This window comes from Saccopteryx bilineata, chromosome 6 (assembly GCF_036850765.1).
Source record: "Saccopteryx bilineata isolate mSacBil1 chromosome 6, mSacBil1_pri_phased_curated, whole genome shotgun sequence".
NCBI lineage: Eukaryota > Metazoa > Chordata > Mammalia > Chiroptera > Emballonuridae > Saccopteryx > Saccopteryx bilineata.
Window position 1 is genome coordinate 25,224,843 of NC_089495.1, and position 17,622 is coordinate 25,242,464.

A 17,622-nucleotide genomic window follows, 5' to 3' on the forward strand; every position below is an offset into this window, starting at 1 on the left:
AGATTAGGTCACAACCAATGTTCTAATAAATTCAACTCAACAAGTGAAAGAGTAATTAACATTTGTTTATAAAACAGCTACATCTATGCTGGGCATTTTTGAAAATTCAGAGAAAAAACAAAACACAGTCTCGGTCCCTAGGAACTTAGTCTGTTTAGGAAAATTAAGTAGCTAAAATAAGGACTCAATTAGAGTGAGTATATCCCAAGTGGTACAACACTGATTATTATGGTAATGAGAATTTATTTATTTTTTTAAAAAATTTTTATTTTATTTTATTTATTCATTTTAGAGAGGAGAGAGAGAGAGGAGAGAGAGAGAGAGAAGGGGGGAGGAGCTGGAAGCATCAACTCCCATATGTGCCTTGACCAGGCAAGCCCAGGGTTTCGAACCGGCAACCTCAGCATTTCCAGGTCGACGCTTTATCCACTGTGCCACCACAGGTCAGGCGGTAATGAGAATTTAAAGGAGGAAAGGAAAAGAATGAAATAAGTTGGAGAAGACTTTATAAACATAGCTATTATTTATGTAGTCATTTTTTATATAGCGGGCACTGAAGTCGCAGTCATGGTTTCTGTGAGACACGGTGCCACGCATATCTAAACCAGCTGCTCCATTCTGAGAAGCAGAACAAAAACCTCTCTTAGACCCTGAGCCAGTCTCTGAGCTCTGGAGGCCAGACAGAGGACTTTGGACATTGTCATAGCTCACAGGGAGTCACAGTAACTTCTGGAGCAGGAGAGTGACTCCATGACCATAGCAGATGTGAAGGGAAAAAAGATTTCTGTACAGGCTAGAGATATTTGAGACAAGGTAAGATGGGGAGAAAAAGTCAAAGACACTAGCTAAGGTTAAAGTTTTATAAAATCCTGGCATAATACTGGTGGTGATGATAATATTTGTAATACTAGCAGCTAGATTAACATACTGAGAAGGGGCCTGATGATTCAAATTCATCAGTGTGTCCTGCAGCCTCATCATCCTGGCTGTAGAAAGAGAAGTTTGGGACAGATGAAAGGGATATATATATATATATATATACTGAGTTAGAACTTACGGTCCATAATAGCAGACTGCTAATTATACTCCAACTCCAGCCCTGGAAGAGTTCATTCTTCAGAATGGGTGCGACAGTTGTCTATCAATTTGCCCTGTGATATTTAACGGATCACAAGCATCTGTGACAGAGAGAGGAGCGAGGCCCTGGCTCAGGTCAAGATCATCAACTCCTCAGAGGACCACGTCTTCTATCTCTTCTGTGCCTCATTTCCCTAGAATCCTGCTATATGCTTCTAGGTTTATATCAACCCATTTTCATTTCCACTCACTAATTGACTAGAAGAAATCCTTTTGTTTTGACAGGAACCAATTTAGGTGCAGTTCTGCCTGAAATCAGGTGCAATGGCTAAGTAGTCTTAATAGATTTACTTTCTTTGTTCTAAAATCAGCAAGAGAGCCCCAGGTATTGACTGAGCTCCTTGTCTGAGGCAGGCCTGAATGAAAGCATGCTGGTCTCTGCCTCATGGAGTCTGTAGGTTATTGAGGGGGAAAATGTATCTCAAGTAATTAATTTAGTTATAGCTCTGAGGGTGTGCTGAGTGCTGTGAAGGATATTTAGGGAGGAAGGGAAGGCAAAATGAGGAACCTCAACTAGTCGGAGACTAAAAAAAATGTGCTTACAGCCCTCACTTTGAGAGGCATGCAGTCTATTTAAAAATAAAATGCACCATTTAAAAAATTTTATATCAAATGATATAAGTAAAATGGGAATATTTATGTGCATCATCAAAAAAAAATGCAGCTAGTGGTGTAGACAAAACTGTCAAGTTCTGAATTTACAGAATTTTGTCTCTTGAGACAAGAAAGGGTCTCCTCCAGGGAGGAAGACCCCACCACAAGTTAGCAGTCAATATGTCATTGTGTCACACACGGTGTGGAGATGTATGAGATGCGGATTGATCCCATATCCGATTGAATCGTTTGACCCCACACCTCCAGATGCATCATGTAGAGTAAACAGTGGCAGAGGCTTTCGTGTCCAGAAGAGCATTTCAGAACAAGCTGTGCAAACAGAGCTTTGGGAAGGGCACCAAGGTTCAAACAAGGACGGTTAATGCATAAACACGGCCATCCTCATGATTGCAGTTCTCTGTCTTAGACTCTGAAAAACAACACTGGAGAGCCAGGACGGCTTAGGTTTTTCCCCCCTCAGTACTTGCCCCTGAGTCTAGTGTGGCCACTGTCTGTATCCTATTATCGCATGGATTGAGAAATAGTCTCCAGATAGTAGTAAAAAAAAAAAAAAAGAATGATACATATTAGCTGAACGGTGATGGGGTGGTTCAGAGTTGGATCTGAAGGAAATGTTGTTGGAACATTTTATATTTAATATTCTCTTTAATGATGTTGAAAAAGGCATTCCCTTGAGAAAAGAAATGTCTTTTTCAGATGATGTCATAAAAGAAACTAAAACACAAATTAGAAAAGCATATACAAATCTCTAAAAATTTCACTTAAAGATAGATAATAGAATGAGGGTCATCGTGGAAAAATGCAGACTAATAGTGACAGTACATTTGGGGAAGAATAATCTACAACACAGATACTCAGCCAGTGAGTGGGTGAGTCCTCACCAGAATGATGAACAGGCCAAGGGGCGAGAAATGTTTGCAATATAATACTCTAGACCAGGGGTAGTCAACCTTTTTATACCTACCGCCCACTTTTGTATCTCTGGAAGTACTAAAATTTTCTAACCGCCCACCGGTTCCATAGTAATGGTAATTTATAAAGTAGGGAAGTAACTTTATAGAATTTATAAAGCAGAGTTACAGCAAGTTAAAGCATATAATAATAATTACTTACCAAGTACTTTATGTCGGATTTTCGCTAAGTTTGGCAGAATAAATCTTTATGAAACAACTTACTATAGTTAAATCTACCTTTTTATTTATACTTTGGTTGCTCTGCTACCACCGACTATGAAAGCTGGAACGCCCATTAGTGGGCAGTAGGGACCAGGTTGACTACCACTGCTCTAGACAAACAGACAGCACTCTTTGAGTGAGTGTATACACAGCCAGCCCCATGGTTTGTTCATGGTGAGAGCAAAGGCCTGAATGTCCAGCACTTACCCCACTGATGTTTCTCAGTATGTATTTGTTGGCTTTTTCATTTTTTTTTCATTTATAGATATAAATACCAAGTAATTATTTCAGATGTTTTCCAGTATTACAGTAATACCAAAACTAGTATTGAGGTAGAATGAAAAGATAATTAGAATGCTTCTTTTTCTATACAAGGTATTTAAAATTGTCCAAAGATTTCATTGTAGAGTGATGACTGGAGAGAGGAAATATCAGGTGTGGATCTTGTTTCCTTTCCACTTCATCAGAGGAAGACCTGATGAAAATTAATGAAACCAAGAAATAAAGGAAGACAGAGGCTGTCTGAGGACGGTTTATAATTTCAAATACATTTATAATGGTTTATAAAACTAGCAAACTTCAAATAACCAGAAATTTGGGGGTGTGGGGTCTGTAAATATCAGAATATATTTATCATCCCCACCAAATATAAAGGGAAAGAATTTATTCAATTAGAATATAAAAAATACACCTAGCATTAAACAGATAACTTTATGGGTGATTACACAGTAAACATATCAGGATAGTCACAGGCTTTTTATTAAGGACAATTTATATTTCATTGATGCTTTATGGAAGATTTGGATCCTAGACTGTACTTGCTTTACTGAATCCTAAGTAAACTGGTATTTCAGTAACAGGATTTAACTTTGAGGTAGTTAGACATACCATTAAAGAGTTATAAAAGCTTTTCAAATTCCAAACACAACGTTAAAGTTTCCGATGTAGGAGAGGAAGTCTGTGAGGAGGGTACTGGGGGCTCCCATAAAAAAGTCATTTAGGAGTTTACAGAGAAGAATCAGTCACAAACTGAAAAAATAAAAGCCAGACTTTCAATATTGACCTGCAGTTGGCAAGTCAATTGACTCTATGAAAATCTCTTTGATATAGTCTTTTTGGTCACTGCAGTCTGATCTTATCTTAGGGTCAGTTTAACAGACATTTTATGAGAGCCCTTCACAAGCCAGGCATTGTGTTAAACATTAGAGATACAAAATGATCAAAATATGGTCTCTATCCTCACAAAAAGCTAATCACAATACAGATAGATTAGGGCAGTCAAAGAGATGGGGAAGGGTGAAAAACGAGAGCCTGCCGGGAACCCTCAACCAGGTGTGGGAGTGGGAGACAGGGAGGTACCGGTCAGGGGTAGTTGGAAGAAGTGACACCTAAGTTCAGACAAACCGAATTTTCATCTCATTGAGAACAAATATAGAGCAAAGATCTTTTATCACATTATGAGCAATTACTAAAATTTTTGAAAAAATTATTTTTCTCTTCTAATCTAATCAATGGAAGAAATGGTATATGTGCATTTTTGAAGCGACAGTAAGGGCTTGATTGTTACTCAGTCAGGTTTTTCTAAGAAATAAAACTTTTGGAATTTGCTCATTCATGCCAATGCATGTTGTTCAAAATCAGATTAAGTTTACCATATTCTCATCTCCAAGGAAAGTGATAGATTTGATGCTTAACCTATAATGCTAATATAGAAATAAGTCAAAGCCAGACAGTCCCCTTTTTGCAGCGGTTCTCAACTTGTGGGTCGCGACCCCAGCGGGGGTCTAACGACCAAAACACAGGGGTCGCCTAAAGCCATCGGAAATACATATTTATTATATACCTGTGGGTCGCGACACCGGCGGGGGTCGAATGACCAAAACACAGGGGTCGCCTAAAGCCATCGGAAAACACATATTTGCCTTATTTTATCAGAAATAATTCCATAGAGTTTATTCAAAGCTCAGAGAGCAGGTGTTTTCATCTGCACATGCTTCTCCACAATTTATACAGTCTGCAGTTTGCTTATGTAGAAACTACCTCAGTTTCTAATTCCTTCCATTGACTTGGCAACAACTCTAGGTGTCCACAAAAGTCACACAGTGACTTTGTTGCTGAACAATTGAATTGCTTGGGAATAGGTTTTGCAATTTGTCTTACCTCCATGGTTGTCTTAAAAATGTATTCCATCAACACAGTATATTTTAGAAGTTCTTGAATCCTCCCTGACTGGCAATGCCCTCAGAGGAAATGACATTGGGGTTTTGTACAGTGACTCCACATGTTAGGATGAGTTTTAATTCCCAGAACCTTTGTGGTAAAAGAAACCTTTGATAATCACATAGCTAAATGCCTTAATCTTGTCACTGAGGAAAACTGAGGCCCAATAAAACCCAGTGGGCTGCTTACATCCAAGCAGCAAAATACAGTGGTTCCAAGACAGAGGACCTTGGACTTCATCTTCCCAGGTCAGGGTCCCTGACACTTTACACTTTAATCTACCTACAAATCTCTTGGGGATCTTGTTAAAATGCAGATTTTTATTCACTAGTTCTGGAGTGAGGCTTGAGATTCTGCCTTTCAAGGAACAAGAACCCAAAAGATGATGGTGCTCTTGGTCCATGGACCATACTTTGAAGAAATAAGACTTTGCACTAAGAAAATTTATCTGAGTGAAGATCAACATTAGTAAAAAAGTAGTTCTGGTTCAGACATAGCTGACATTTCCAGAAAGAATTGGCATACTTTAAGATCTAGTGTGACTGCGTCAAGTATTCTATAACATCTTATGTAGAGATAAACCACCATCCTATTATGCTAATTTCCTAGGAAACATTATTTTAGAATTTCATACTAATTAGAAAATTGATTGGGGAAAATTTTTGATCTCCTTTACTTAGTTGTTCTGTGCCCTCTGATCTTAAAACTGTCATTTAAGATGCATAAATGAGTTGCCCTGCCAAGTTGGCTTAGCGGTAGAGCATCAGCCCAGCGTGTGGAAATCCCGGATTTCATCCCCAGTCAGGGCACACAGGAGAAGCACCCATCTGCTTCTCACCATTCCCTCTCTTCTTTGTCTCTATCTCTCTCTTTCCCTCCCGCAGCCAAGGCTCCACTGGAGCAAACTTGACCTGGGCACTGAGGGCAGCTGCATGGCCTCCACCTTAGGCACTAGAATGACTCAGGCCACAGTGGAGCAACGCCCAGCTGGGCAGAGCATCGCCGCCTGGTGGGCATGCCAGATGGATCCTGGTTGGGCACATCGGGGAGTCTTTCTGCCTCCCTGCTTCTAACTTTGGAAAAATCCCCCCAAAAAGGAAAAAAAAAGATGCATAAATACTTCTTCTCTTAAGGGATTCATGATTCCTTGGCTATTTGTTAATTCATGATCCTTAAATAAGTACATTCCTCACCTCAAATGGTTCTCTCTCTTTCTCTACACACACACACACACACACACACACACACACACACACAGTATTCATTTATCTTATTCTATATTCTTTGTAGTATAAAAAAGTGGATTATTATGTGATCAATATGAGGATTTTAATTTTTTTCAAGAAGGCAAACAGATAAGATGAAATAATTATTATAGAATATATCTCTATTGTCTATATGGATGTATATTCCTGATTTAGAAACAGATACACAAATAAAACCCCCAAATACATCATAAATTATTTCAGATAAGTTCTATAGAAAGTAGGTTTCCATATATTGTTCTTATATATCTGTGAAGATATTCTTATTGAACTATAGAGAATGACATCTTGATGAGAAATGACCCAGCCTAAAGGTTATAGTTCTTATTTCTGTATTTGTCTCACTCATCTACTTACTGCAGCAAAACTATTCTAACCAAAAATAACCAGTTCATTTAAATAAAAGTGTTTGAAAGAGTTCAAAAGGGCTATTATCAGTCAGTACATGTTGCTGTTTGTTAAGCTCATCAATATTAATGTTAATAATCACTTATAATTTAAGTTTATATAAGTATGCATGGGCTGGAAATTTGGAACTGCCAGTAGTTTATCTTGCAGGCTTTTTTCATAAAATAGGAGAACTGTGTATACCAAATCATAAGATAACATTGTTGGCATTCAATTTGGCTTTAAGAGAATTTTTTAAATCACCGTTATATTAGTAAAAACGAATAGTTTTATTCACAACTCTTTAATGCCAAAAGACAGTGTTTATTTTTATTTACTCTGGAGAAGAAGTGGTTGTTTATAAATCATGAGTATGTGTTATCAGAACAACATTATGTCAGGTGCTTTGCATGATGGTTATGGTACAGATGAACTATTAGCAATGATCATGACTTTGCGTGTTGAGCATCTGTAAGTATGTTTGCTTCTCAGAATCTTTTGATGGCCTCACTTAGAGCATGATATTGGGTAAAATGAATCTAATCTGAAATGCTGTAGTTACTGAAATAAAAACACAAAAAGAGCAATTGTAAATGACTTCCATTGGTAGACACAATAGCCCCAATATATAACCTTAAGAACAATAGTATATCACGTCTAGAATTTTGATAGGTGAATGTATATGAGGAAAATGTAAATTTTATACAATTTCCAAATAGTTTTAACTTAAAAGCAAAATGACATCAAGACGTTTTAATGTTTAAGTGTTTAAAATGTATTTGTCTTTGATTTGAGATAATTGAATAAAGTAAAATTTGTTCTAATAAAAATCTGCTTTATACCCCTGGCCGGTTGGCTCAGTGGTAGAGCGTCGGCCTGGTGTGCAGAAGTCCCGGGTTTGATTCCCAGCCAGGGCACACAGGAGAGGTGCCCATCTGCTTCTCCACCCCTTCCCCTCTCCTTCCTCTCTGTCTCTCTCTTCCCCTCCCGCAGCTGAGGCTCCATTGGAGCAAAAGATGGCCCGGACGCTGGGGATGGCTCCTTGACTTCTGCCCCAGGCACTAGAGTGGCCCTGGTAGCAACAGAGCGACGCCCCAGATGGGCAGAGCATCGCCCCCTGGTGGGTGTGCCGGGTGGATCCCAGTCGGGTGCATGCGGGAGTCTGTCTGACTGCCTCCCCCTTTCCAGCTTCAGAAAAATACAAAAAAAAAAAAAGCTGCTTTATTTTCCAACAACTAAAATGAGGCGTAATTTGTAATATTTTTAAAAAACACAGGGAATGCAGTTTTTCTTGTCAGTTAGCATTAGGATGTGAAAGTACTCAACTTATACTGACGTCATTTTGCTTTTAAGGCAAAACTATTTGGAAATTGATGACTTAACTTAATAACTTATAACCTTTGAAATAAGTACAAAATTGAGTGTCTATAAAAGTAAAACCTCAGAATCACTTAAATGATTGAAGAGTATGGATAGAATCACTTAAGCTCTTACCAAAACAGTAGGTTTTCTTTAATTATTTTTCAGTTACAGTCGACATAAGTATTATACTAGTTTCAGGTGTAAACATAGCGGTTAGACATTTATACACCTTACCAAGTGATCACCTGATTAACACAGGAAGAGTCGACGATCAGTGGGGAATAAGGAAATGGCAAAGGGAAAATGACTTAGCTGCCCGGGACTTGCCACCCCTATTCAACTTTTCAACGTCACTCTAGTTGAGTTTCAGTTAACTTAATGAAGACTGAAGCAAATGACAACAAAAATATATACGCCACAGTTTTCATGGGACATGGTTTTCTAAATGTTTTCTCTTTCTCTTTTCTTTATGTTGTGCAGTCACCGGGTCATTGGTAGGATCTCAGTATTCCATAGGAGGAAAGTTGCCAGTCTGAAAGTTCACTGTCTTTAGCGTTCCATTGCTTATCCCATGTTTGCCCTCTAGGTGCCAACCTGGATTCACTGGAGCGAGATGTACTGAGAATGTGCCCATGAAAGTCCAAAACCAAGAAAGTATGTTAAAATAATCTGAAATTTGCTTTCTCCCCCAAACTACAGCAACAAGCGCTACCACTTGGTGTTTTTATAGCTCAGTTGTAACTGATTCCTTTGTTCTAATTATGGTTTAATGACTCGAGGCCTGAGCCATTCAATCTGACCTTGTTCAGCTGTCTTTCAGCATGGTCCCCAAAGGTTCATAAATTGAAAAGAAGGACCCACCAGGATGGTCAATGATGCCAGCAACCATAGCAGGCAGGCCAACCAAAAAAAAAAAAAAATCCTTCTAACATTTTTGACTCAAGTTGTGAAATGGAAAAAACTGAGGTGAAGAAAATGTCAGATTTAATTTTAAGTGACTCCTGTTGAAAGAAAGCAGTCACTTAAAATGCTGGGATCTTCCTGTCATACAAACCCAAGGAACTACATTGGGTCCAAACTGTTAACCCTTTGGGGGGAAAAGCCAGAGTCTGAATGCTAGAATTAGGACAAAGACTCAGTTCCTGAGGGTGAACTCACCAAGTTCGATCAAATGACACTGAAGGAGCTTCTTTCTAGCATATATTCACCTCTTCTCTTTTTCTCTGTTTTTTCTACCATTGTTTTTTTTTTGTTTCTTCTCTCAGGTGCCCAAATGAGTTTACTGGTGATCGTTGCCAAAACTACGTAATGGCCAGCTTCTACAGTACGTCCACTCCCTTTCTGTCTCTGCCTGAATAGGAGCATGCTCAGTCGGTGCTGCTTTCTTGTTGCTGCATCTCCCCTCAGATTTCACCTAGAGCTAGATGTGTTTGACCAGGTCTAACATTGACTGCCTCTGCCTGTCGCATGAGACCATTAACCAAAGAGATTGTATTACTTCCTCCGTTCGTGACTAGTTGGCTCTGAGACTCTAATAGGTGTGTGAGGCTCCTGATGTTTCTGAAATTGACATTGAATAATGTGATACGAAATGACAGTCAATATCAAGCAGTGAAATTATAATAAAGGCATTTAAAAGTCTCACTTTTATTGATAAAATAAAAGCGTTCCACTGAACAGTCCATCTTCTTTATAAAATGACAACATCCTGAAAAAGATGTTGCTAAGTTGTAACCAATACTACACTTGAAATGATGGTAAGTGAATTTTGGTTTCAGAATGTATTTATTACAAATAAACAAAATAAAAAGAGTTCAGATGTTTTTCTTCATTAACCAGCAGTTTGCATTTAAGTATAAAAAAAGCACTGAGTAGGAAAATTTAAAACAAGCAAACATTTCACAGCGAATGAGATAGCCTGCCTTCTATTTTTGTTGCTTAGAAAATAAGGGATTAAGAACTAGTTTAAACAATCATTTATTTATGTTAGTGTTTCTTTACTGCTAGTTTCAATGATAATTTTAGGGGAAAATAGGTTTTTTAGTATATATTATTTACTTTGAAATGTAAAAGTTCACCTCTAGAAATATATACTTTTAAATGCAGAACTGAGACATTTTGATGAATTTCTATGGCTTCATGAAGTTTTGGACATCATTCCTAAACAGCCCAATTCACATTGAATATAATTGTACAGATAGTTAAATACATATTTGTCCTTCTTTTGTGAATTGGGACAATAGCTTTTAATTTTGGAGCTTCCAAAGCATTGCATTTCAAATGGATTCCATGAAGCTATTCTTTTAAATCAAAGGTTGGCAATTTTCTTTTCTGTAAAGGATCAGAGAGTAAATCCTAAAAGGTTTGCAGGTGACATCATCACCATCCCAACTACTTAACTCTGCCATCATAGCACAAAAGCAGCCATAGAAAGTGCATAAACTGATGAGCCATGACCGTGTGCTGTTAAAAATATTTACAAAAGCAAGTAGTGGGCTGGATTTGTCCACCTTTGATTTAGATTGTCAATTGCTCACTCTAAATAATATTAGACATAGCTGATTGCAGTGTAAATTTATGTAACACAAGAAACAGTTATAGGAGCTGGTCATTTGGGGCCCTAAAACAAGGGATTCACCCTTATTCATATACACACAGAGAATAGGATTCTGTTCCTTGTGTTAACAGTCATAGAAGAATAAATTTTCTGGAAAAATAGATTCCATATGCATTAGTGGGAGATTAGACCCATAATATTTAATTGTTTATTTAGTGAAGTGGTACTTATTATTTTTGCATAGACTACATATCAAAGATTATGTTTTGACTATTTTCTGTTGTGAAAATTGGTAAACTGATATTACTAAATTTTCAAATATAATCTTCACTTTATTGACAGATCTTAAAATTATATGCATTTAATGAACAGACTTTTCCTCTCCATAGCTACAGGCTAATTTTCTAAAAGTAGATAATATAGGAAGTAAAAGGGAAATAATAAAATTTTTTTTTAGAATTTTACTTAATGCATTAAAGCCATTACTTTTAGAAATGTGTTTGTATTCAAATAGTATAGATTTAGCAAATCCATGAAACTGTATAAATACAATGAAATTTTATTTTATAATTGAATGAAAATTCTGAATATTTGCATTATATTTAAATGTGTGGTATTATATAGTTTCATTGTGCACTGAAGGCAACATTAGGGCACAATATAGAGAAAAGCATCAAAAATGAAGCTATTTCTAAAAATAATAATGCCATTGGATATGACAGTTGTAACCAGAGAAATCATCAATTTCTCTTTTAGACAACTTTCTTTCATGGGATATTATTTAGAAAGAACCACACTACGTATTCAATCAGAATGTGATTCCTTAAATAAATTCTTTAGTACGCTTTCAGTGGCACTTTTGGAAGACAGCCAGGAAAGCAGCATTCATATTTAACCTGATTTAAGATGGCTAGGAAACACATTTATGAACAAAATCTCTAATGACAGTGCTTTGTGCTGTCTCCTGCCCAGAAAAGCAAGGACTTCCCATCAGAAGCTGCCTTCCACACTGGTCTAGCCCAGAGTTAATTTCCTAATCTCCGTATATCCAATTCTCAATTTTTATTTCTGCAAATTCCCATAGAGGACAAGAAAATAACTTTCTATTGTTCTGAGAACTTTATGTTCAGGTAGCAATGAGGGCCACACAAAGAATAAAAAAGAAATATATCACCACACTAGTAACATTTAAAGTTTAATTGTTCATAAATCTGAAACACGTAACATAAATTTTAAAAGAAAAGATATTCCTTGGCTTTAAAGAGAAACATTTTTTAACACACCAAACGGCAGTTTCAGTTGAAAAATAACATTTTAAAAGAATGTTCAAGTTTTATAATGCTTAAATTACATGATCAGGATTTGATGCAACCTTTCTGGTCAGAGTGTCCTATGGGGCATTTTACTGATTTATAAAAACTGATTGAAAGTATATAAGAAAGGAACAATGTTCATTTTATATGACTTTCTTGAAGGTAACCATGTGCCTTGAAATAAAACATATTTATAGTACTATCCAGGAAAATATTGCCAAGGCTAGTCAACTTCAGATTTGACGTATTGACACTAAATTTCTACTTGAAAGGATTGTGTTCATCAGCGTGTGTGTGTGTGTGTGTGTGTGTGTGTGTGTGTGTACAGGCAGTCCATAATCAACTTATAGACTTTATGGAGAGGGAGTAGAAAAGCACTCAAAGCTTTGATAGTTAGAGGAAGTACAGAGCGAGTATGTCATATATAAATTAACATATGATAGGAAGTCATTATAGAATAACCCAAACTATAGACTATTTTAAAAGAGGGTGATTTTAGAACTTTTAGACATATTCTCAGAGTAAGTAAATGTAGCAGATATCCTTACAAGTAATTTTAACTTATTTGTATTGATTTCTAAATGCTTAAAAAATCTGTTGTAGTTATTTATTCATCAGATATGTATTTTGCTGACAGTATCAAGGCACATTCAATCTATGACAAAATTATCATGAATTCTGAGTGTAGTGAGATTCTAGTGTGTGTATGTTTGTGAGTGTGCTTTGGTGCACATGGAAATGGGAGTAAGGAGAAAGTCTCCCAGTACATTTCAAAGGGCTCAGTAGCCATATGGATTGGTATATGTGAAAAAAAAAAGAAAAACCTATCTACATTTGTAAAGGTAAGTTGAAAATTAAAAGTCAGACATTAAATGGGTCCCATTTAAAACTGGCATTGACAGAACTCCTTTAAAAATCTCAGAGGTGCAGAAAGTCAAGACAACATGTAAGTCTTTGAGATTATTTCCATAAGGAGACCTAAGATGTTAAACTGAAATCCTAAATGTCTTTAAATTTTAACAGAAACCATAATTGCATGTACATATAATTTTGGTAAAAGAAAGTTGTTTTGTTGTTCTTTTCTCTAATGGAATTGAAAATTTAAATTAACCTACAGGTTAATTCAATTTTCTTCAAACAATTATAAAATCCCAAAGCAAAGGATTAGTGACTCAATATTTAATAGTTTCTAAAGACTCTTAGATTTAAATTAATTTTTTATATTGCTTACTGCACAGCAGGAAATCACATGTAGAAAAGGAAACTAAATTGTTTACAGTAACCTTTGTGTTTTTGAATTATTAATTTAATTTGAAAAATGTAGTGGCTAGGCAGCAGTTCAATAGGAAGCGTATGATGCATAATGAGCCTAAGCCAACATTAAATTAAAGAGAATAGATAGAAAGTAATAACCTCTTCATGAAATGAAAAGTGTGTATTATGCTTTTCTTGACTTACAATGAAGAAATGTAGCCACCAATAGTAAAAATAAATTAGAGTAGTGTTTGCTTCAGATCTAGAATGACTGATGCATGTTTCCTCTGCTTATTTCCTTGTTAGAGCTTATGGCCAGAAGAAATTCCAATTTTAAGTACCAATTTCCCTTTGAATTATTTGAAATTGAAGCTGCCTGATATGAATGACTTCCCATGAAATGAAATTATAGTTAGGCTCACAGACTTACCTATAAAACTGTAAATGCAGTAATATGTATGCATGGGCATGTTACTAATTTTATTGAAGACTTAACCAAGCCTTCTATATAGATCATTAGCAGTGTTCATGTAGGCATGGCATAATGATGCTCTGGAAAGAGTTTCTGTAAATATCTCTCGAGTTTAACCCTTAAATTGTTACTGACTGGTAGGAGGAAAAGGCAAGAGACGGAGAGGGTTCTAGAGAGAAAAATCAAGTCACATCCTCATGAAAATGTGTAAGGAAATTTATTATCACTTCCCAACATGAATTTTCATACTTATGTGTTCCAAAGTTTATGTGAAAGAAACAAATTTAAAAAAAAAGTCCATTTGTCAAATTGTTGCACAGAGGCAAGAGAAATTTGTTTGGGATAAATTGTTTTGCTGTGAACATTGTGCAACCAAATTAACCCTATATCTTCTAGCTTTTAATTTATGAAAACTTTAGGTGATTTGCCTGAGTCTCCTGGACCCAAGGCAGAGAGAACACCCTACTATACAGAGTGCCTCTCAGTATCATTGATACTTGATGTTCTATTTGATATATGTGTTTTTGAAATCTGTGAATTCTCATTTCCTTAAGAGATGGCAAGTTTTTAGAATCTAAATTTTTAATGCCATGAAATTAGTCAAAAGTAAACCTCCAAGCATTAACCGGTCTGAGGTAAATGTGCAGACTCCGTCTGTTCCCCAAGCTGTTAAACCCTTTGGCTATTGGCCGACCTATTTCACGATTTATTTACTCCATAGGGTCACCCTGCGAGGCATGTGTTAGTATCATAAGCATTTTGTCAATGAGAAATTAACTTGTCCAAAGTCACTACACAGGCAAATGGCAGAGGCAGGACCTGAAACCAGGATGACTCCAGCTCCTACTCTTCCCTCTCCATATCAGGTGCTTTATCCAGGCCCAGACTGATGGTTTTGTGAGAGAATAGCCCTCTACCACATGTTGTGAAATGTAAGAAGGACCTTGTCATATTTTTGAACTGCACTGGTATCTCTCTAATCAGTGACCAAGGGAAGAAATGTAGACTCCTGAACCTCTGTTCTCATCCTGCCCCTGCCACTCCACCACACCAAGAGCTCCTAAAGGGCTCCACTTGGTGAATTTATTTTATTTTTTTGTGTGTATTTTTCTGAAGTGAGAAGCAGGGAGGCAGACAGACTCCTGCAGGTGCCTGACTGAGATCCACCCAGCATGTCCACCAGGGGCAATGCTCTCTGTTGTAACCAGAGCCATTCTAGTGTCTGAGGCGGAGGCCATGGAGCCATCCTCAGTGCCCGGGCCAACTTTGCTCCAATGGAGCCTTGGCTGCAGGAGGGGAAGAGAGAGACAGAGAGAAAGGAGAGGAAGAATGATGGAGAAGAAGATGGGCGCTTTTCCTGTGTGCCCTGGCTGGTCCATCTGGTGAAATTTAATTAGGAATTTTTGCTTCAAGACTAGAAAGTGTCATTTCTAGGGGGTTTTTATTTTTATTCTTCTCCTTTGCCCCATTTCTCCCTTACTCCATCTGACCCCATGCAGGTCTTATGAGTCCTGCCATCCTGGCGCCTCCACAGTCAGATCTGCCAGGGCTGTGGGCTCACACTCGGAGCTCTCTCCCCCGTGGTGCCCTCCGATCCCCGGAATGCCTGTGCCTGCTGGCTGGCAGCTGCACACCAAGCTCAACACTGTGGAGTGATCATCTAATTGGCTCTCTGTTATTTGAGGGAGTGATAAATTAAAATTAACTAAAGGCCCTAGGAATTGTGTTCTCCCCCCCCCCCGTTTTTGTTTTTTTACACAATTTGAAAAAGGCATTGAGCATTCCCTGCACCATACAGGAATGGCATAAAAAAAATAACGGAAGTAGGTTCTGATGCCCCAAAGCCCTATCTAGCTTTGTGGCAGAAATGTTTACTAAATATTACCTAAGTGGTGGAGAGAGTATAAAGTTCGTAGAAAAGGAGATAGAGATTCTTTAAAACAATAATAATAACCAAAGCAATGAGAAATTCAAGAGCATAACTAATGGAAAATAGAAGTCCATGTGGTGAAATTTTTTAGACCAAATTTTGACCCTCCTGGCTTCTATTCCTGGCCCTGCCACTGTGTGTCTTTGGGGGAAAAAATTCATGTATTTAGAATTTGGCTTTTGCCTTTTACAAAGACAGGAATGAAGTAATACCAAATGCCTTTTCCAATTACTATCCGATATTTCTATTCCCAAACAATGTAGCAGCAGGAGAGCAGATAGTTCAGGTATACAGCTTCTCCCTCAGTAAGGTCTTTTAAGGGTTAAAGACACAATGTGCTGCTGTTGGCACACCTCTTGAAAAAGAAGTTCCCTGTGTGGACTCTTGGAGGCATACCTGAGCACTGCTTCGTTAACAACCACCATGTGTCCTGCTCAATGTGCACGCACAAACAGCCGTAATAGTCATGTGTAATGTGTTTTGGAGTGCAGTGTATTGCTCTTTTCTGAAACTTTTTTCCCTTTCTTTCTTTTTTTGTCAACTTTCTGCATTGGCAGAGCATCTTGGGATTGAATTTATGGGTATGGACCAATCATCATTCCTTTTAGCCTGCAGAATTTAGAGCCTATGAGCTGAAATCTTTTTTCCCTCCCTACTCTTACCTTTCAGTTCCTGACTAATTTCCTTTTTCTTTAGAAGGGATCATACAGCTATAACAATGATTTCTCTGCCTTCAGTCTGTGATTAGTTTACCAAAATGTTACTGAGTGCAGCAACTTTTAGACTCCCAAACTTCACATAGAGTTTAAAATTACCTCACCTGCTACAAATTCACATATATCACACATTGCCTGACTCACTGATTGGAACTGGCCGCGCTGTTATTTCAGAGCTGGGGTAAGTTGGAGCGGTACACAAGGCTACAGGAGGAACCAAACCATGGGCCTGAGAACTAAGGAAGTTTTAATTACACCTTAAAACCTTACAAACCACCACATCTTAGGCTGATGGGAGTTTGACATGCAATATAAAAATCGTATCTAATATAGTAACATAAAAAGCCCTTATATTGCAACACAATATTGTATGAACAGACATGAATTGCTCTGACTTTTTTGAGCTATTCAAACATGACTCTGGTCAACTTTGTTATCTCTTGGGCAAGGAAATAGAAAACAGAAAGAAATGAGCCTTGTGCTATTTTAGGTGGAAATTCTAGTGCTAATGGAATTAAACTTGAGTCATTAAGATTATCCAGGCAAGTAATCAAACACAGTAAACATAAAATATCTCCTATGAGCATATGAATTTGGGGCGTGCTCCTTTGAAGGCCTTTGTGCTAAAGAGTTGGTAGAGAAGGCCTGTCTTGGAAGGAGGGGAAGCCATACTCCCTTCCCTGAGGCTCTCCGTGCAGGCCCCAGCCTCCAGAAGGCTGCATACAGCCGTGGAAGGTGGTCATGGGTCAGCAATGTCCTGATTAACAGAATAGCTGCTCCCCATTCAGCTGGTGTCAGTGACATCATGCAGGGAGGGCATCCTACAGCTGCTATTTCCTTTTGGCTGATAACATCACAGTTGACAGTAATGCACTTGCCATACTTTGTGGGACATGAGGCTGTTGCGGGCTCTAGCAGTTGCAGGAGTAGAAAATGAATAGCACCCCCCCCTTTTTCAAAAAACTTCAAGAGAAAACTATTTATTTGATGAGAATCCCCCCATATTTATATATGGACCTTTAAACATCAAAGAACATCTCCCAAGAGCAAGAGGCGAGAGAGAGAGAGAGCCCACCAGTGTCACTTCAGTGACAGGTCATCTACATACATATTATTTATATGGCTTACTTCTCTCGGGAGGAAACTGAGTCCAATTCTAAAAAGGCTTATTGGACTATCCTGAAGGGAGGGAAGACATTCCACCATCATCTTTCCTCTT

At 37.7% G+C, this 17,622-nt stretch overlaps 1 protein-coding gene across 9 annotated transcripts in view; it reads left to right on the plus strand.

Moving 5' to 3' along the window:
- The window catches only part of NRG1 (neuregulin 1), a 1,091,963-nt gene that overhangs the window by 1,057,740 nt on the left and 16,601 nt on the right, over positions 1-17,622 (plus strand). For 3 of the 9 annotated variants that reach the window (XM_066235614.1, XM_066235611.1, XM_066235617.1), the window contains 2 exons: positions 9,427-9,485; positions 16,245-16,268. In XM_066235614.1, coding sequence (XP_066091711.1) covers positions 9,427-9,485; positions 16,245-16,268 — 83 coding nt within the window. Of the gene's footprint in view, positions 1-8,747; positions 8,816-9,426; positions 9,839-16,244; positions 16,269-17,622 lie in introns of those variants that run through there. The other 6 variants (XM_066235615.1, XM_066235612.1, XM_066235618.1 and 3 more) reach the window with 3 other exon arrangements.